This window comes from Pelmatolapia mariae, linkage group LG17 (assembly GCF_036321145.2).
Source record: "Pelmatolapia mariae isolate MD_Pm_ZW linkage group LG17, Pm_UMD_F_2, whole genome shotgun sequence".
Taxonomy (NCBI): domain Eukaryota; kingdom Metazoa; phylum Chordata; class Actinopteri; order Cichliformes; family Cichlidae; genus Pelmatolapia; species Pelmatolapia mariae.
Genome location: NC_086242.1, coordinates 13,991,591 through 14,013,150, shown reverse-complemented (window position 1 = coordinate 14,013,150; position 21,560 = coordinate 13,991,591). Strand labels below are relative to the sequence as shown.

General features: G+C 41.1%; 1 protein-coding gene across 5 annotated transcripts in view; it reads left to right on the top strand.

Moving 5' to 3' along the window:
- The window catches only part of anks1b (ankyrin repeat and sterile alpha motif domain containing 1B), a 274,591-nt gene extending 254,860 nt beyond the window's left edge, over positions 1-19,731 (top strand). For 2 of the 5 annotated variants that reach the window (XM_063460709.1, XM_063460712.1), the window contains 7 exons: positions 436-561; positions 6,143-6,241; positions 7,946-8,029; positions 9,707-9,844; positions 9,935-10,102; positions 17,038-17,129; positions 18,346-19,731. In XM_063460709.1, coding sequence (XP_063316779.1) covers positions 436-561; positions 6,143-6,241; positions 7,946-8,029; positions 9,707-9,844; positions 9,935-10,102; positions 17,038-17,129; positions 18,346-18,394 — 756 coding nt within the window. In that variant the 3' untranslated portion in view covers positions 18,395-19,731. Of the gene's footprint in view, positions 1-435; positions 562-6,142; positions 6,242-7,942; positions 8,030-9,706; positions 9,845-9,934; positions 10,103-13,215; positions 13,339-17,037; positions 17,130-18,345 lie in introns of all 5 variants that reach the window. The other 3 variants (XM_063460713.1, XM_063460710.1, XM_063460711.1) reach the window with 3 other exon arrangements.
- Positions 19,732-21,560: the final 1,829 nt, after the last annotated feature.

Genomic DNA, 21,560 nt, shown 5'->3' with positions numbered 1-21,560 from the left:
GTGTTTGGCAGAGGATGTGTGAATACCTCCTCAGGCAAAAATCATCTGGTTTCATTTATAAAAGGAGGACTAAAAAAAAAAACAGGCTTGTTATCCTGAGACATTCGAGAAGGATGAAGGCATGATTTGGGCATTTTCTTTCTGTTTAAAAAAAAAAGCTGGATACTTTACTGGGTGAAAAAGCAGCGAGCGGCTCAGCTGAAGCATGAGAACATGCAGGAGCAGAGCATAATTCATCCAAGTTTAATTTCCTTTTGGATGCTCTCCAAAGCATGTCCCCTTGATGGCGTGTCCACATGCAGTCATGAAAGCTGTTGTATTACAAACTTACACACTTTTATCAGGTCAACACGGGATATGCAGCACAGACCGCAATGTCATGCCCTCATCTTTTACTCCTGTGTAATCCCGACATGCAATTGCTTGTGATTTCAGGCAGGCGAGTGGTGTGAGCCAATCACGTTGCGTCCGCCAAACGAGGCCACCTCATCCACTCCGGTGCAGTACTGGCAGCATCACCCCGAGAAGCTCATCTTTCAGTCATGCGACTACGAAGCCTATGTGAGTCATACCCTGTTGTTGAGCATTCTTAAATTTTCCCTTTTTATTGATCATTTGGTCTATAAATTGTCTATAATTTAGCAGTAAAATCCCTAAATCCAAGCAGATTTATCTATATTTTTTCCTACCAATTGAAAAACTAGTCATAATCTTTGCTGATTGATTTGTGGGTTAACTGACTAAATGCTGAATGCTGTCAATTCCTACTGCATATAACATTATTAAAGATCAGTGACCCTGAGCTTCACCTCTCAGTCAATACTGCACTCGGTTATTCTCAGTACTTTGGTAAATTTAGACCTTTGCCAGTTACATAAAAGATGTTACATATCCACGTTACCACAGATACAGCCTCGCACCTCTCACGGGTTACATACTGAGCTTCCAGGCTGAAGTGATTACTTACTTGGTAACCAGAATCCAATTTGCCATTTGCTTTCAGAAACATTGAGAGGCAATATAAATGGATCTCTTAGACTGGATGGTTTGATGGCAGTGAGATGAAGACAGAGTAGTTATGAGCTTGGTTATTATGTAACAGAGGGGAAAAAAAGATGCTGGGAAATTAAATCCGAGTTTGATGTCTAATTTGAATAAAAGCAGAGAAAAAATGAGATAGAGGCTGTGAAAAAGAGGTGCAAGAAGTTTCCCAAGAGTGTGTCATCCCTCAGTTAGAAACCCACCCTTCTTATTTTTTACACCTTAGAAGATTGATAGCAGAAACTTGGACCATTAGGCTTCCAACAGTTGTATAACTACACAAGCAATGTGTTTGGGAAAATGGGAGGAATCGACGACGGGTGGGCCACCGGGGAAAAATGGTGGCGGTGCTTTCATGGAGCCATTTATGACAAGATCTCTAATGCTATCTGTCCCAGGACAACAGGCTCCAGAAAGCTCAGAGAGTGAGATAAATGAGGGAGAGCCTCAACAGAGCGCCAGGCAAGAGCGCTCAGTGTGAATACTGGCAAGGTGACGGGAGCTGGAGAGTGAATAAGAATAAATTAGATGGATAAGACACTGAAGGGGACCGCATTGTATTTGTTTTAATAAAAAAAGAGGAATTGCTAAAAAAAAGAAGAAGAAAGAAACCAGGGCAGAACAATAGATGCGGTGTATCAACGGTGTTCTCATTTTCAGCTCAGGCTCTAAACAAACAGAATTCTCTCTACTTTCAGCGTCTCCTCGCATAACATTGCAACTTTATTATGTCAGCTTTACAACTAGATTTTGAAATTATTATCTGAAGTTATTAGAGATCCACTTCCCGCAAAACCCTGCAGACATTTTGACATTATTACCAAACATGCAACATCATTAACAGCCAATAATATCTCAGCACAGACTGCCTACTCTTTCTTATTAATGAAAAAAAAATTTGAAGATATGAAAATACAAAATATCTTTGAGTAATACTCAGGGCTCAGACACGAATGTTTTGTGATGTCGCTCTTTCATATGGGTCAACATGGTGAGCTAAACCTGCTCATGTTGCTTTGTATTTAGTAGGAAAATTGGAAACAGTGCAGTGATTTACTGAAAAATGTGGAAACACAAATGGGAACACAGTATATAAGGCAAATAAAGTCTGTACAATTCTAACAAGCTTCAAAGTCAGTATTTGGTGTGACCACCTTTATGCTTCACAGCTTTCTTGTATGTCTATAATAGTCTTCAGGAAAAGTTCTCCAGGCTTGTTGAAGGACATTCAAAGCTCCTCTTGGGATGTTGACAGCATTTTCTTCTGTTCTGAAGACGGCTACAATAATGTTGAGGTCTGGGCTCTGATGAGGCCAATCCATGACTGTTAGTGTTCCAATTTGTGTTTTTCAATCCACATATGGACACTTGGTGTATGTGCGATCACTGTCATGAAGCTGCTACCGTTCAGATGCTTTTTACATGATGAATCAAAATCTGATGCCACTTTTCTAGATTTATAATTCCATCAATTCTGACTAGGTTTTCAACATCACCGGCTAAATGCAGCTCCAGACCATGACAGAGCCTCTACCGTGTTTTACAGATGGCTGTAAACACTCACTGCTGTGGCTCTATCATGACACATCACTCCATAAGACCTGTTGCCAGTGATTTTCAGTTCAGTTCTTGTGTAATTTGGGATACCTCAGCCTTTTCTCCTTGTTTCTCATTTCTTAAGAACTTGACTTTCAGGTACTATTCATCTAAGTTTTTAGGCGTGACACTTCTTCTTTTGTCCTCTACTTGATTAGTTTTCTCAAATTCTTAAGAGCACGATGGCACCGTGTTGAGATACAACAAGTTTTCTGCTTGTAGCTCTTTGAAAATCACCTTGTTGGTGCAAAAATACTTTTTCTTTTCTTTCAAACCGTGTTTGAAAAATCCTTGACATTTACACAGATTCAGTTAAAGAAAGAAGAACAAATAATTTGTTTGTGACAGGCTTCTATCAACGAAAGATAAAGACAGCAAATAATCCATTTTAAATGCTAAGTTGTCTGTTATGTGTAGACAGCACTGACTCATTCCTTGCATTGGGTGCATATTTTGTGCTTGAATCATTCAAAGGTCAGTATTAAGTGGATTAATTGGAGATTAATTATATGAATTAGAGGAGTGGGACCACGCCTCTGAACACTTCCAGTTCTTATCTATATATGACATCCTCAGTTCTACAAGCTGTTTGTTCTCATTTTCGTGCCACCCTCCCTCCGCTTTTTCAACTCCTTCACTTCTTCACTTCCCATTAGTACATGGGGATCTGCCAGGCCCAAGAGTCGCTGCCGGTCCCCTCCGAGGCCTTCCCCAAACCGCAGCTCAGTTCATGTTTAAGCTATTCGCCTTTATCCACTAAAAACCGCTGTCAAACCTCTAAAATGAGGATGTGGGCCCCTCTAATGAAACATTCCTCTGAAAATGGTCAGGGGTTAGCGCTGGACTGATGAGTGAAATCCAACAAATGTGCAAAGAAAAGCTTTGATAGACGATTAGAAAGGCTGGAGAACTGTTCCTCAAGACCACTTTAAAAAAATTGCAAGAAAAATCTGGCTCCTTGGAAGCAAAATATAAAGAAATAGGGGGGTGGCTCAAGATGGTTGGACAGTACTGTCATTCAGAGTTTTCTCGACCTTTTCCTCCAACACCAACATGAAGTTTACATTTGTTGGTGACAATCCCAGCAGGCTTAGAGGTCCACTGTCCACTTAGCATGTAATGAAAACTATCAACCTATGCATAATAACAATATATTAACATATGCCAAATATTAAAAATGTCCTTCTGTTCATCATTGCGTGCGGATGTTACAGTTACCCCAGTACAGACTTACAAAGCTAGTAGCATGGCTGTAGAGTCTTAGCCTTGTTATGTTGCCTTGAATTTTATTTGAAACTAATAAAAGCCAAAAATTACTGCCAGCGACATGGTATAGGAGACAGCAGCTGGTCTTGTGTGCAACTATAATGCGATTTCTATGATAACTGCCAGCAAGCCAGCCATAACAGCGATTTAACGTTGTTAGCTTGAGTCAAGACAAAGTATTAACATGCCCAGACGACCTCTTTCTGATCTGCCAAGGACTAGACTATGAAAATATGACTGAGTCAGTGTCTGTGCTGCGAAAAAGCAACTCATCATGCAAAGCAATTGGCCCAGAATGATGTTTCGTGACTTTAAGCAAATATATTGTCCATCAGATTCAAGACAAATCACGTGTGGTCCTTGACTTTCGAGTCATTTATTGTAGAGTTAAATAGATGAGATAAATGAAGCTGTAAATATTTCTCTCCTAATTCACTAAAAGCCTGCTTAAGGTCCCACTTTGGGGAATAAAGCCCCTTCCAGAAGCTGGTCAGTCATTGTGAGGCAGTGAATGTCACGCCCATTAAGTGCTCTAATGCCAACATAAACATTGTCCCTGTAAAACACCGTCACCATTAGTAGCTTCTTTATTAAATCTGATACTACGTGTGCAAAATTACTAACTGCATCCAGACAGAAGGATCTACCAGACAGCAATGTTAATGTACCTCAGGGAGCCACTCAAGGTTGATGTAATCACTGCTGTGTGCCTTTAATGAAACCCCATATGAGCCATGTAGGAAGCCATCCACTCAGTGCCTTCCGCATTGTCTGCATTGTTTATGCTGTTTACATCCAGGCTGAGCTGGTTGACAGTCAAGACCTGGCCAGCTTGTAAACTAGACACACATAGCAATGGTTAGAGGTAGAGATGCACTGATTCGAATTTCTTTGGCCGATACCGATTTCTGCCATTTCGGCTCGAGCCCCTCGTGACCCTAATTTTGCTTATCCCGAGAATGAATGGGATGGGATTTTTGTTCAAAAAACTAAAACTAAGTCAACTTTTCTTTAGTGGAAAATATAATTTTTATAATATTCCCCCAAACTGCAATAGGTTCCAGGATCTAATCTCATTTACACAACTGAAAATGAAGTGCGCTGCTACTGGAAAAGGGTAGAACTAGTTTTTTATCAGCAAAAAAAGATCTGTAGGTGGATGATAAACTGTATATACAAGCTTGACTAGCCACTGGGACATCAGACACTGGTTTCAGTAATGTCCTCTTGGGAAGCCATATCTTGGCATTTTAAAACTAGCTGCTACAGCTGAGGGGTGGACTTAACTGAGCTACGTAGAGACATTGCACACTCCTCACAAGCGTAGTTAAAAAAAATCTACATGATGTTAATTAAATAAAACTTTGATTATTTGATTATGATAAAGCTGATTGGGAAAGCCTTTACTGAGGTCATGGATCAGGAGAGACATCAGTTGCCCCAGGCTAGCTATCACTAAGAATGCAGGTTTAAGGAACTATGTATCAGTTTCGATTTTCAGACCCAGATGCTCTGTCTTTGATATACAGTCTACAAATACATTGATGAAGCAGGTGTCTTAACTTACGACGTGATTTGAGAGGGCTGCTGTTGGAGGTTGTGGTATCCTCCTCAGCAGAGATCAGTGTAGCGTTCAACTACAGCACTGCTTGCTGATCATTTGGCAGGTTGGCTCAAGCCATTTTATCATAATCAAGCCATAGAGCAGGGTCAACGCTGCAAGCAGCTGAGGCAGTAAAACAGCTGTCACCAGTCCCGACCTAGACAGGAGCAGTAATGGTAGAAACAGCAATGTCCTACTGAGCAGCACTGATGGCAGCAGGATGGTCTGTTCATTCTTTGAGAGGATGGCTCTGACTAATTCATCAGTCACCATCAGAACGGCTAAGAAATTTGACAGCAGATGACTCTTCCTGCTGCTAGACTTCGTCTCCATCGTTTCCGTTCGAGTTCATCTGCAAAAATGAATGTAGGTGGGACTCGTCTTCATCAGAGGAGAGAAAAGCCTTACTTATATTTCCTACCTATCATTTAATCCACAAATTGGCTGTAAAAGACCACGTTTTGTATTTTTTGTTCCAACGAATTGGTTTCTTAGTTCCAGCTTTTCTCTTTGACTTTTGTTATTTGCCCTCTGCCGGTGCATCCAGCTGGTATTGGAAATTTAAAAGCAGTCATAAAGTTGATGCAAAAGTTCACGTATTTACCTAGCATCGTGTTGTTTGTGTGTTTCCAACAGTACTTGGGCTCAATGTTGGTGAAGGAGCTGAGGGGGACGGAGTCCACTCAAGATGCCTGCGCCAAGATGAGGGTAAAGCTCAATCTAACTTTATGTCTGGTACGGAAACCTCAAGCCAACATCTGGATAATTTTGGTTTATTAAAACTCACTCGACCAAATTTAGCCTTGGTAGCCGGTGATCGGCCTGCCAGGGCCTCTGCTCCTGGCTGCCGCCCGACGCACATTGCACCTGACCCCTACTTTGCCTCCTGTGGGTGGTGGGCCTACAGTAAGATGGTCCCATGTCCCTTTTTTGGGCTGTGGCCTACCGGGCCCCACGGCCACCATCCCCAGGCCTGGCTCCAGGGCGGGGCTCCAGTAACCCTATCCCAGGCAGGGTGAACTGTTCCCTTGATTGTAAACTCATAGGAGTCAAATTTAAGTTAAATTATTACCAAGCTATGCTTACTAGCTTATACTATAGCAGCTAGCGTGAGAGCAGGCTTACTAAACCTTTAAATCTGGGACACAGTCTGAATGCCCTCACGCTCTCACTTGAACTTAAACTTAAAATATCATAGCGGTGGATTAAGTGTGTTGAGGGATTTATTTTTAATATCCTTGCCTGGGAGGCTTGATACCTCACAATCCCCCTTTTACCTCTAATCACCTTATCTCTTCCTCACGCCTTGTGTCATTCTGCTGCTCCCTCTTTTTTTTCCATTCCTCCTTTCCTTTGTTTCTTACTGACAAAGAGAAAGAGGAATGTGCCCTACTATCCATGTCTTTTCATCCTGCTCATTCTTTCCATATTTTACTCTTAACGCTGACTCTCTCACTCCTCTGGCCCCCGGCTCTCACCCTGAGCTGCTGCAGTGTGAAGAAGAAATTTAATATTCGTATGCAAAGCTCTCGGTTCCTCTTCTCTCTTTTCTTACTTTCTATATTTACAGTATGCCACCATCATCAGAGGGAAATTTTTCTTCTGCTTCTCATTTTCCTCAGTTTTACCAACCTTTTACTGCACACTGTGGTTGTAATTAGGTGCAAAGAGATGCACGTCATATTACCCCCAGCTTTTGTAACATCGCTAACGTACCACTCTTTCATCCTTCCCTCCACGGTTGAGGTAGTTTTGGATTTTTAAGATCCAACTTCACTTCTCAGCTTGGATTCACTGCCAGTGAATCCAAGTGGAGCTGCCTTTGTCAGTTTTTCAACACTACCTGATAGTGACAGGGTCGAACTGTAGCAGCAACATGCTGCAGGAAGGGAGCAAAGAACAGAACAAAGACAAACAGATATGGGATAGCAGCTCGCGTGTTTGACAAGGGAGGAGAAAGAAAGGACAGGCTGTGATAGGAATATGGATGCTGAGGAGGAGGAGATGACAAGCGATGAAGAACACAAAGTCGTTCAGAGAAGGAAGCTTTGAATATATTAAACCTTTTGTCAGGTAGAATGACAGCTGGGAGGGTAACGCTGACATCGCTGTAAATCACACAATTCTTCACAGCACCTCTCGGCATAATGAGTTCAGTATAGGTATGTAATTACAAGGAGTGAGGAGAGATATACTGTCAGAGCCCGATATGACCTAAAAGTTAATAGACTTATTGAATTGAATCGCTGCAGTGACTAGAAAGGTAGTTTCTTATTTTATTTTTCATAACCTTTGAGAATGGTGCGACTAGAGTTTGGCAATCAAAGCAGAACAGAAATCTTCATTAAATTGTCAAGTTTACTTTCACGAGCTGCCTCCAAAGTCACTGCTGTTTTTTTCCTCTTTTTTGTCTCTACCTTCTCATTTTTGCACAAGAAGTCGACAGAACAGATGAAGAAAGTGCCGACCATCGTGCTCTCCGTGTCCTACAAAGGAGTGAAGTTCATCGACGCCACAAATAAGGTACAGCAATGCGCACGGCTCGCTTCCTGTGAGGCCCGGTGTAAATGACACACCGAGTGTAAAGCCCGCACAGCATTGCAGTGCTCGTGTCTGCTCTGTGCTGCTGCAGCCTCGCTGATTTACAACTGTATGTACACAGAGCACAAACAAGCAATAATCAGGATGAAAAGGGATGAGCTGAAAGTCTAGAACAGTCCAGAACAGAATGAAAGTATTTGTGTTTCATGTGCACGTATATAAGAAAAGAATCAGGTACATATTCAGATTCTTGCTGAAAAGCTGAAGATAAGAATTTGCACTAAAACAGAGCATGCTCAAGTAGGTCATCCACACTGTAAAAAAAAAAAAGAAGAAAAGAAATATACAGAGACAGTTTTAGATATTAAAGTTACCCAACAGTGATGACAAGGAGACCAGCTGGTGATTCTTACCAGAAAATTAATTAATAAAAATAAAATCCCAAGTAAGTCTGTATTTGGCAATTCAGTTCTCCAATTAGTCACACAGACATGCTTGTGCCTTCTCTCGGTCCTGCATTGTTATAGAACACAGAAGGAGATGAAATGTGCAGCAGCTCCCTCTACAATGCCACGCCACAACTCATTTTGCGTTAGGCTAGTGTAGGGTTCACTCCACGCCCTGGAAACTAAAACAGGGGCTGCGTGAAGATGTCCGCTGCGACGTATGTCTGTGATTGTCTCCAACACAATATAAAGATAATTAAATGTGCAATTATTTGTGGAGGGAAATTACACAGACTTTGGAAAAATGATTATGCTTCTTCCTGTTGACACCATTATAGCGCTTAATGTATAAAAAGTCTTCTTAAAACATTTTTTAAAGTGTAATAATAAAACTATATGTGCAGCCGTCCTCGTGGATTTTCACTAATGTAATAAACCGCGAACGACAGACGAAAAGAAACAGTATTAAGTACAAAATCCATTAGGAAGATCAAAGATAGTAAGTCATTATTAGTCCTATGTGGTTACCTGCTGTGTGGGTTCATCCAAAACAACAACTACAAGGAGAGGATTCCTCTCTTAGCTTAACCCAAGTAATCAATATGCCTATTTATATACAATCAGTGCAGAGAGACAGCACTGTCCTCTATGACTAACCTGGCATTTCACTGGTTGAATGTTATGCAACTTCTTTTTGATTTCTCTCATGTGAAATCATCTGCATTGCACCGTTTTTTATCTCTACAATATGTTGTTTTAATGTTTTCATTTTCATGCCCTTAAAAAAATCCACTTCTTCTAGATCAAAGTTTAATGCATTTTCAGCATATTTTCTTATAATAGCTCAAAGCAACTTCTAACTTAAATGTAATGTTTACTGATGTTGGCCCCCGCTAAAACTTCTCTTTGGGCTTTGATGTTTTTTTAATTCACAGCGCTGAGATGTGCTTTAATTAACGCAACACAAAGTCTGAGCGTTCTCCAGTGACATTACCAGAGGACAAATTCCAACTGAGTGACTCCAGAAACGTCTCAAACTGAAAAGTGTGCTACAGTGATTATGAGTTTGAGATGAATAATATATCAGATTTGTTTTTCCGTGAAGTGGCTCAATGGAGATAATCTACGATCTCTCTGCTCGCTTCTTTATCTTTCTGCTTCTGTGTTTTCTCTCTTTGTTTCCTCCTCTGCGTCTTTCACTCTCTCTCCGTAGAACATCATAGCGGAGCATGAGATTCGTAACATCTCGTGTGCAGCTCAGGATCCAGAGGATCTGTCCACATTTGCCTACATCACCAAAGACCTCAAGTCCAGTCACCACTACTGCCATGTCTTCACTGCTTTTGATGTGGTCAGTATTGACACTCTGCTGTGCTCACAGGCGAACATCAGACTCACTGTCCAAGATCACATTCACCAATTGATTTTGCCATTTTATCAGAACCTGGCCTACGAGATCATCCTGACGCTCGGACAGGCCTTCGAGGTGGCCTACCAGCTAGCCCTACAGGCTAGGAAGAGCGGCCATGGATCATCCACACTGCCCGAAAGCTTCGACAGCAAACCCAGCAAACCTGTCCCTAAGCCACGCATCAACATCCGCAAGTCTGTAAGTAACGCAGCTGCACAGCTGCACTACTTTTCAAAGAAAAAAATCCATCCCTGTCAAGTTCCACAATAGTGAGGCCACATGTTCCAGATGGTCTGGATTGGATTGCTTTGGAAAAAACTTCACATTTTTCTGAATTTCATTCCAATAAAGCACTCCTGTTTTCACTGGACTCTGTCCATAATACCTTACCAGTATCATCCTCACTCATTTACATTATTTCTAAACATCTGAGACTGGTTTTCTAGCTCTATCTGCTCGTGTTCTTTGCTTGCGTGCGCCTTGGCCCAGCGGACTAAGCGGCAGAGGTGTAGGTGGATATTTGATCTGTTAAGCGTTCACTCAGTCTTACTGTCCCTGCAGTCTCTTACGCACTTGGTTGATTGATGATGCGTGTTTGCATAAAGCTCCAGGGAGGCTTGCCCGCTCTCTCTCCGGGTGTGCATGAAAGTATGTGTGTGTGTGTGTGTGTGTGGGGGGGGGGGGTTCTGTGTAAGAGAAGATAAAGAATTCTCATGTGGAGGACTGCACTATAGGGAAGAGCTTTTCGCTCATGTGCAGTAATCTGCTTGAGGTAGGGCTGGGTATGATAAGAAATAAATACAAATGCTGATATACAAATGCTTTGATGGTTTAAATGATAAGTTGAGGAGCTTCACTTAAGCTGCATCAGTGCATACAGAGCAAAAGAGGAAAAACCTAGTCTTCTCTCAAACCTGCAGGAAAGCACCTGAATGTAACCGTAATGGATTTAGAGAACGATGATGGTTAAGCAGAGCAAAGTGCTCCATTTTTGCCCTTATTTCTGCTCGCAGATATCACTCAGAACTGTGAACTTGTTCTGTTTCCTCCTTTAGCCTGACATTCCCTGAAGTGTAATAGATATCCTCATTGGTGGTGGCTGGCTGTATAATAGCTTGACAATGGCTTTAGTCCAGCTTGTAGCATCGATGGGCTAAAAGATAGCCCTTCAATGGTGCTTATAGAACAGATCGTTCTGCAAACGAAAACTGTTTCATGTCTTGTGTCAACTCGATAATCGGGATGATTCCAACGTCTGAGCCCAGGCAAAAGCTACAAAGACGGATGGTTATATTAAAAGTGGCCAAGGTTTCAAATATTACAGTTATAGTGTTCCAAAAGCTCAGGCTGAAGATGCACCAATGGCTCAATTTCAGAGTGTTTTTCTGTTCTTGGATGTACTCTTGTACTCTTGTATGACACCAAAGCGAGGATATTATCTCATGCACCCACCCACTGGTCAAACCTCCCGTTTGCAATTGGCAAAGAGAAGAAATTTATTTTAACGGGATTGTGGCTTTAAAAAGGAGAGGAAGTAAAATGGCTTGATTTAGGCAGGTGGTGAACTTGCATTGCTGCAGACCACTCGAGTTGAGTCCAAGGCCTAAAATCTGAAGCTGAAATGAGCTTAATAGGTCTCAGACAAGTCAGTATTTATTAGTCATGCTTCTAGTGGACTGTGTATGCCCCTTACAGTTTTGTAACTTGCATTGATACATATAAATTATGGTAATCAATACCCAGCCCTCACAGTTGAACAGATTCTTCTTTCCCATACGGTATCATAAAAGCATGTGTTATACCTCCATCAAATACGGCGTCACAAAGTCTATCAATAAACCTGCAGCCCTTCCATAAACCCCCCACAACAGACAATTAAAATAGTCACCCTAACCCACTCTGCACTCACTACCCTCCTCCACTGACAAACACCAGCTCAGGCTCAGCAGCACACATGTGAGTCCAAAAGGCCTGGTACAGAGTTATAGTTGCTGCTATAACGGTGTGCTTGGACCAAATTTACATACTGTGAGTCATGAAAAAAAAAGAAAAAAAGATGGTGATTGAGTGGAACAGCAGTTTCATAGGAATGGTCTCGCTTTCTAAAGTTAGTGTGAGATGTGAGATGGTGAGGAAAGATGGGAAAGGAGAGCACATGCGGTATTTGTTTGTGTGGTCCTATGCCTACAGAGATGATGGATGATGGCATGTGTACACACAATCTGCTTAGTCTGCAACCATTACATTAACCATTAATTGTCTTTTTTCCTGCCTGCTTCATGTATATGTATGTGTGTGTGATGTAGTTAATGACTTGTGGTGTGCAGCAGGGCAAAAATACTGCAGGATTCACTTAATATTCCTGCCACCCGCCAGCAATGATCTCCATCCTCCAGCACCTCTAAACCCATGTCCTTTAAAATACAGTAGCTTTGTTTCTCTGTGCACCAGTAACAGTTTCTCCACAACCTCCCATTGTCATATTTCCCCTGTGAGCATATCAGCTTGTAAATCCCCCCCAACATCCACTTAACTTACAAAGGTGAACTTGTTTGAACTAACCAAGACTGGTATGTTACTGTAATCTGTAATGTGACACTTTTAAAGCAACAGATTTCATTTTAGATAGTCTACAATAGGCCTGGGCTGTATCAGATTACAACAGCAGTTTAGAAGTCCTTATGGAAGATGGAGACTATGAGTGTAGAAAAATGCCTCCGCCCCATATACTGTATATTAAAGATGGACATAGCAGTCGTGGTTTCACTAATTGGTTAGCAAAATCGGGCTTTTAAGTGTTTTCGCTGTTGCTATATTTTTGTTACTTAACCAGACAAATCTAACTGACAAACTAAGAGAATAGGAAACCTTTACCCTTTAACAACCTTTAAAACAACTGGAAATTCGTCATGAACCTGGGGAAAAATGTCTAAATCCATTTGAATAAACTGAGCCTGAGTGTTAGAGACACTTTTTTTCCAGAGCTTTTTTTGTACAGTTGCTGTGGCATATTCATACTAGTGGGAGTGTTGTTGCCATGCAGGAGTTGCTATATAAGTGTGGCGTAACATTGCCTTCTCCAGTTTGAGTTTTGCTGTGTTGTGGTAATGCTGCTGTCCCCCGCTGTTTCCAGGGCAATGAATTTGCTGCCATGTTGTTGCCATGGTTTTTTTGCTTTTGGTTTTAGACCGCTGTTGCCTTTCTCTGTTGCCATGTAGCTGCTCTGTCCTCGCTGTGGTTTTTGCCTTGCTGCCTTGTTGCTTTTGGAGCAGGCAGACTTTGACTTGTGTATGACCTCTGCCTCCCTGTAGGTCATCATGCCCCCCTCCAGCCGCTGGTCACTGGGCCACATTTACACCCCTCACCGGCCTCCTCTTCACCCTCCTCTTCCTCCCTCTCGACTCTTCCATCTTCCTCACAAAGCTCAGTCACAGGTCCTCCACGCTTTTCCTTCTCTTATCCTTTGTTTTCACATAATTTTTCATTTATTCAAGGAGAAGGCGCCATCTGTAAGTGCTTCCATTTTAATTCTGTTGCTTTTATTCAACTGACTCTGCATCCTTGTGTGTCCTCTTTGCTGTGTGTGTGCGTGTGTGTTTCTTCATTTACTACCCCATGGCTCCATATCACTTTTAGTAGCGCTGGTATTAAAAAGACAGCCAATCTTGCAGAGCCAATCCATTTCATAAGTGCTTCAGTTTTTACGTGTCCGTCTGTACCAATTCAGCCTCTGGATGGAGATGCACCGCCTCCTTCTTTGTGGTATATTTGAGATGGTAAATTAATATAAATAAAGCGCTTTGATCAATAAACAGTAGAGTTGAGTGGTTGGACGTATAAACCAGCTAACAGTAATTGGACCGAGCTGAAGGATGAGGGATTTTTTTTTTTGGTCTTTTTTAAATTTTGTTAAAGGGTCTGGCTCTTGAGAATTCGACTCAGTCAATAATTATCTTGTGAATTCCTTCCTTTCTTTTTTTGTGTTTAATAAATTCTTAGAGTTGCCAAAGATTCTCATCATTAGTGACCTTGTATGTCCTAGCTTGCCAGCTACGACAAGTGTTGTCAGCCTTTCAGTGGCACATGCTGCAGGTTGTGCGGCCTAAATACTGAATTGCATAAATTTTCCCATTTACTTGCTCTTTCATGGCTCAGTCATACTACAGTGAAAATAGGACCGCAACCTCTTTCTGATTTGCAAAAAACTGGTGGTTACCCAATGACTACGTTGATTTATAGTTATATAGTATATTATACATTATATTGAGTGTGTTGAACGTGCAACACACTCAAATTCTGGGCAACTAATTTCAATCACATGGTGATTGCTTGGGTCAACTGGCAGAAGGCAACCTGTCTCCACACCATCGCAGTATGACTCAGATTGACTGCAGTCACCCTCAGATAGACTAGCAGCAGTCTGCAAATAATTTCCATCTAATTTATAAATGGAGACAGATTTCCAGCATATTGTAATCACCCTGAGTCAGTCTTCACCGACAAGTGCAACTCAGCAGCAAAGCATCGCAATAGGGGACTTGATTCAACTGGTTATTTTCTGTTTATATTCCTATATAGACTGCCTATAGCATTTTGCAGTTAAATTTCCATTCTGCAGAAACTATATCACTATGTGGGAATGAATTTCTGAATTTCTGTTTTAAATTAATGAGGGTCTGGCAGGACTTTGAATTTTATGTGAATTTCTGTGTATATAGATGGCAACAGATTTGCGTTTTTTACTGATTTGTTACAGTTGAACAACTTGACTCCATTCAATTGGAGCAAATTGGTCTTATTGCCAATTTATCACATGTCAAATTTACTTTGAAGATTGTTCTTTGAAGCAACTAAGGCAACAGGACTGGAAGTTTACTGTACAGAATCGCAATAATTGTGGTCGTCCTGCAGTCTCCAACTATGGTTTTCCCTAGTTTGATTGTAACATTAGAGGCTGCACTTCATTTAGATCAAGGCTGTGAAACATAAGTCCTGGGGGCCAGAATCGGTCTGGCAAAGACTCCAATTTGCCTCACTGGATAGCTTTAGAAAATGATAACAAGGGCACAAATTTTCGACTTTTAACTGTATTTTTCCTTTATAAAGATTGCCATGGGTCCCTCCATAATCATAGACAAATGTAATTAGGTAATAAAGATTTAAATGGGAGAAAAGTTTCTGGGTTTTTTCAATATCTACAGAAATGTGTTATTTGTTTGTTTTTTACAGCATAAATCTGCAGTTTAACAGATTTATTCCTTCCAGTTTAAGCTTGAAGATTGCTGACAGATTCTTTCATTTAGTACAGCTGCATGTCTTTGTCATGTGGAAAAACTGATGTCTACTGTTGTACTTATATTAAGATCTCTCAGGGATTAAATGTGTTGTTAGAACTTCACAAGTCATTTTCATGCGACCCATCAAATCAAACGCTAGACTCAGAGTGGCCTGCTGGAACATTTTAAAACACTGCCTACCCTTTATAACAAATGCTTAAAAATGAGCTAAATGTTTAAACACACTTAAAACCACGTAGGTTCAGTACTTCCAGAACTAAATGCTTGCACTGAACTTTTATATTTGGAGTGCTTTCACTTCTGACCCAACCTCACACTTGCCCAGAAACATCTTCATCTATCACACAAAGCATATGATTTTTATAAAGGGTCATTAAAGAACGACTGCCGTTCCACAGTGTACGTAGTGTGCCAAGAAATTATTCAAAAGTTCAATAGACCCACACTACAAAGAGCATGTTTTACATCGGTTTGGACCACTGAGTTCGGAGCCAAATCAAACATTGGACGCCCCGGTAACATCACTTAAAGTTTCTCTTCCCACCAATTCCTTGGGGAAAAAAAATTGCTGATATAAAATTCATTTTGAAGGCAGACGATTCATTCAGCACCTTCATGTGTGGCTGATAAATTTGATACTGGTGATGCTCTGGATGAGCTCTTTACTGAGCGTGATGTGTTGTGATGCCGCGAGATCGAAAGTGTGTCTGTGTTTGCCCTAATCCTATAACTCCAAAACAGGATTATATGGTCTTGCTCTGGCTGTGTGTGTGTGTAAAGAAGAGGATAGAGAACCGCATTAATATTACAGTTAGTTTCAGTACTGTTGCTGTAGCAGTGTGTTAAGAGAAGATAACAGAACCATGGCTCTGTTAGTGCACCGCAGAGTTAATCCAGTTTCCTCCAACAACACTACGACACCTTTCAAAGCAGATCTTTTTTGGCTTTATTATAAAAATGTTAACACTACATGGAGATGCAGTTAATAATTTGCTCATATATATGTTTGCAATTCAAGTTTACAAACACGCATATTCCTGTACCGAGTCAACTTTACCGCCGCTGCCATCCCCCAAAACCATCTGAAAACAAACCAACAGACTGGAGGAAAGCCACCCTCGGCAATAAACCTAAGCCTCTTGATTGTTGCCTTGGGGTTATTTTTGAAAGCGCTCTAGATTGTTTGGTTTGTTTCTCAGCCACCATGACAGCTTTGCAGTTACAGACAGCATCAGTGTTAAAAGTCTTCAAAGCTGCAGGAAGTGGCTCAGGAGGTAGAGCAAGTTGTCTACTAAATGGAAGGTTTGTGGTTCGATCCCTGGAAGTGCCAAAGCATCCTTGGGTAAGCCAAGGCCAAAGTGCTTGTGAATAAAGAAGGTTGTATAGCATTTTAGACTGGGACAGGACTATATAAGAACTAGTTCATTTACCATTCGTACAGCTTATAGGTGATGCACTGCCTCAGTGCGAACACAGACATGAAATTTATACATATAAAAAAATGTGTATATTCTCAGTTCTGCTTTCTCATCTGTAATATTTTCCCCCGCCACCTCATTTCTCTGTAAGCAGCCGATCCTCCACCTCCATCTCATTCATTCTACTGTATCACTCTGATTTCACCGACTATCAGCATGAAATAATATCTGAAAATTGCACCTCAAGTTGGGTTTTTTTAAAACTACAAAATAGACTTTTGCATTGTTTGGTTTGAAATCATCCAACACAGCGGTACTATATAATAAATTGGCCGTTTCTCCTGCTTCTTCCCCCCCCCCCTCTTGTTTTTTTCTAACTCTGCTTCTCCCCGTCCTCCTCCGACTCTCTCTGTGTCAGATGGAGCAGCCATCCATGGATCAGAAGGGCCATGCCAACGTGCCATGGATTGTGGAGCCAGGTCAGGAGGCCAAAAGAGGAGTCAACACCAAGTACGAGACCACTATTTTCTAACATACACCCGCCTTGTCCAATCCTGTGTGTGTGTGCCTTTCAGAGGTTGCCCTGTACCGGGGCCCCGCCCCGGAGTTGGGCACGAGCGACGCACGCCGCCGCGCCACCTCACCGGCTGAAAAAAATTTTAAAAAATTAAAAAAAACATCTCGCCCCACCCCCGATAGCCGAGCCTGTCCACTGCATGATGACGTTTGGCGCTGCGTTGTCTCTCTCTTCTTTCTCCTTGTCTCTTCTTCTCTCTTTTATTTCTGCTCTCCCCCCTCTCTTTGGCCTGGGCCACATCCTCCTGCCTGCAGGGCTGGCGCATGACCTTTGAACCCAGGGCTGTGGTGCACTTCTGTCTCCACCTGTAGGGGGAATGGTCAGCTCTGTTTTTCCACTTCATGTTTGTCGGTCAGTCAGCAGTCAACCACTCGGTTATTCTGCTTCCAGTTTCTTGTTTTTTTGTTTCTTTTTCTTCCTGTTTATGGGTGCAACCATTTGGCTTCGTCTCTCTCCTCCTTTTCTCCTCCAACTGCCTCCATCCCTCACTTTACTATTCATTTTAGCCCTTTTGTCCAACTGCCCCTGATAACTTGAACAAGATTTGAAACCAGAGCACTGCTAAGAGGCGAAACAGTGTTTTAGCTGTCTCTGAGCACCGTGTGGGAGCTGACAGTGAGGAGGGATGTTGTCCTAACTTGACAACTGGAGGGAAATTTAGACTTTTTAAACACTTTTTAATCAAAGAGGAGAGCTGAACTTTGGGAGAGGTGATGTAGCACAGTCTAACTTTGACTCAAACTGGTTCATCCAGCAGGCTACTAGAATGTATTTCAACTTTTTGATTCTTTATATCAGATTATTTTTTGGAGATAAACTTGTAAATTTCTTTGACAAACTATATTTTAAACTTGACCTGTGACACAGGAAGATCTAGGTGAACTTTTGCTTTTCTAGCACCTTTTTTCAGCACATGTTTGTGTATATGTTCAGAATTACTTTAATCACGTGGAGTTTTTTACTTTGTTTTAATTTTTTTTCCCAGCCCATAAACCTTGTTTTATTTGGGGGAATAAATCTTGTATGTAAAAGGTTTAGCATGTGGCTTGTGAAACGCATGGTGGCCATTTTGGATTTGCTGAGCAGGGGGGCCAGTGGAGAGGCGGGGTGTGAGGGCTCTCTCGATAAGTGATGTCATCTCATTTGCAGGGCAATGCCGGATGCTCATGTCTATTACTGTGGAATGCAAAGAATGTAGCCAGCCCTAAACATGGACCTTGTCACACACACAATGCAAAAAGGACTACAAAGGACCCTCTTGTTCACTTTTCAAAAGGACTACAAACATGGATGCTACTCCACAGTGTTTAAAGTTGACTACAAAATTTTAACGTCATTCATCCACGTGTTGCTAGACACAGTAAACATCGGACCAACTCATAATTAAACAAACACACACACACACACTGACAGGACTGCATCTTGACAGACGACCGTCTGCTCTGAATGTACACTTATTTGAAAGCAGCCTCAACTTTCTGCAACTCCAGCAGGATCCGTTTTATGCGCCCAACTGGGAGGCATGACCTTCGAACTTTTTGGCAGGTCAGCATCTCCATGGAGACTGTGAGTATGGTTACAGGGCATGTTTAGGTAATAGACGGCGGGCTGACTAAAGGGCATCCCCGGGCATGTGTCAGTGTTGGCATGAGTTCCACGATGTCTGGCTGGCTCTTTTGGTCCTCTTTATTTTATTTCTTTGTTGTTGTTTTTTTTTTCTTTAATGTCAGAAAATAATAAAGAGATATATGCACAAGTGTGTAAATGACTAGCTGCAACACGCTCAAGATGCAACGGGTGTCTCATTATGGATGAAGAGCCTATGTGAACAAAGCATCTAGAGTCTAAAAAAAAAAAGTATTCTATTCGTATTGCCTGACATTTTAATGTTTAATATGAGAGTATTATATTACCATGAGGATTATGATTATACTTGTGCAATTCTTGTCTACTGTTGTCTTAATGTTACATTATTTTTCTATGATATGCTGAAATGAAAACCTTGGGCCTGAGAATGATGGCAATCCTTTAACTAAAAAAATAAAAAATAAAATAAAATCCGAAACTAGGCGATCATACTTGTACACAGAGAGCGAATGTCGCAGGTGGCTAGCTAACTTTTAGGTCAGGTCAACTCTCCATTTCTCACGGGGCTCTACTCTTATCTAGCAGATGTACTATTTTAAAAACGCAGTATTACTGTATTATTTGGATGAGAAATCATCCAGTTATAAAGTGTACATAGATATTTTGCCAACTCATTGTTCATACATGTAAAAGAGAAAAGAATAAAGGATTTGCAGCAAATGGCACTGGAAACATGGTACCAAAATAAAGGTTGGACATTTTAAAAAAAAGTGGTAGATTGTAGAGACTGTATTTTGAGTGCAAACTAACATGAATTATTTGGTGTCATCACTGCTGACCAACTAATGTACATAGGCTTGGGCTTCCAGCACACTGATTTTTGTAATTTTGGCCATTATTTATATCCTTGTAAATCACATTAAATAAAATATGACTTGTACAACCATATTTATCCATGGGATGAAGTTGTTATTACATCTTTTTTTTCCCCATCTTCAATCACTGCATAAAAGATCTAATAGAGTAAATATAAACATTCCTAGACACACATTATCTGACAATAGTGGCTTATTTTGGTATTGGTGTACCACTGTGACTGAGAGCAAAGATGGAGATATTTGGGTAATGTTGCTCTGTTGTAGGGTCTGCAAATATTCAACCTGAATATTTCAATGAAGCTTTAGCTGCAAATCCTACTCTGTTTGTAGTACTAACCCTTGGTGCAGCTTCTGCAGATGATAAGGATGCATCTCCAAGTATCACAAAATTTCACGTTGGACCAATTCTCATTTGCAAAATGTACTTTTACCATCTGGGTCTTGCCCCATTTATGCACAACAAGCACCATCTCAGAACTTACTCGCACATTATAGTGTGTGTAATATTTCACATACCTCAAACTGGACCTGCTGCCCAGCTGTGATGTCAGTGACTTCAAAACTTCACCGCTTTCTACCAAGGAAATTGAGAAAGAGAGGATAACCATTTGTCTCCTCCAGGCTTCAAAGCTTTAAGAATCTCTTCAAATCTTCTCTTTTTATTCATTCTTAAAGAGCTCTTCTCTTAGTCTTCCTCAACCATTTGAACACAAATTAACACTCATGGGAAAAGCTGTAGTTAATAAATCAGTACAATATTGATTGCAGAGCTCTCAGAGTTACTTTCTCCTCCACTAGCTTGTTTTTGGTTTGTAGGAAGTTCCTCACAGAATCCTGGTGGATTATTTACACCTTCAGGTGGTGAAAATCACTGAGGTCTCAGGGCAGTCATGTAAAAGGAGTTAGTAAAGAAGTGAAAGTGAAAACGATTGTGAATCCACTGGAGAAAAGATGTTGAGACAGTAGTGAAACAGACCAAGAGTTTGTTAAAGTGTACTTTCACTGATCGTTATACTCAGCATCAAGACTGTAGTGAAAACACATAAGCTGTACTCGAGAAAAAGAACAAAACCAACTGCTGTGCACTACAAACCTCTAAGTAGGTGTATAAAATTATATATAGGAATTTAAAAAAAAAAAAAAAAAGTATACTAAAAACAGATCTCAGATGAGCAACTTCCTGCTCTGACACTGAGGTCACTGCAGGGTGAGCAGTTAGCTGCCTCCTCATTAACCAAATGATCCAACTTTACTGCGTGCCTCTTTGCATGTAGAAAAAGCACACACACTGACATGACACGTCTGCAGTGAACCATTGCAGCTGCTGTGTATTTGCAGTGAGACTTCCTATTGTAAAAGTGTTCACAATATAAAATCATAACGAGCAACAAATCTCTGCATATATAACAGACACAATCATTTTCAAAAATGACCGCTCCCCTCTGCTTCCTAATTACATTCACTTCTCAGCTGATTAACCACATTTCATTTGCATTTTTCTGGTTTTCCAAGCACTGAATGGGAGGCAGATAGATTGTGACAGGAAGGCAAAGGCCTTTGGCCATTACTGAGTTACCGTTCTGCACATCGTGTCAGACAAATTTTGCAGTTAAAGAGAAACATGCAGTCTGAGTAAGGTACGTCTCTGAATTCACACCATGATTTTATTCAATGTCTTTCCTTTTTTGTAAATCTGACACAAAATTGGAGGTACAAAATGAAGGAATGGAGGTGCACCACATGCTTTCAGGTGAAGAAATAAAATATTCACCTTATGATAAAAACTCACATGTTAACATTAGTCTTTCAAAAACAACAAAATGATGAGAACTGTGCAGTTCAATCTACATGAAGAGGCTGGTAGGGTTTGGATCTGCAGCTGTTTGCAAAGATCCACTC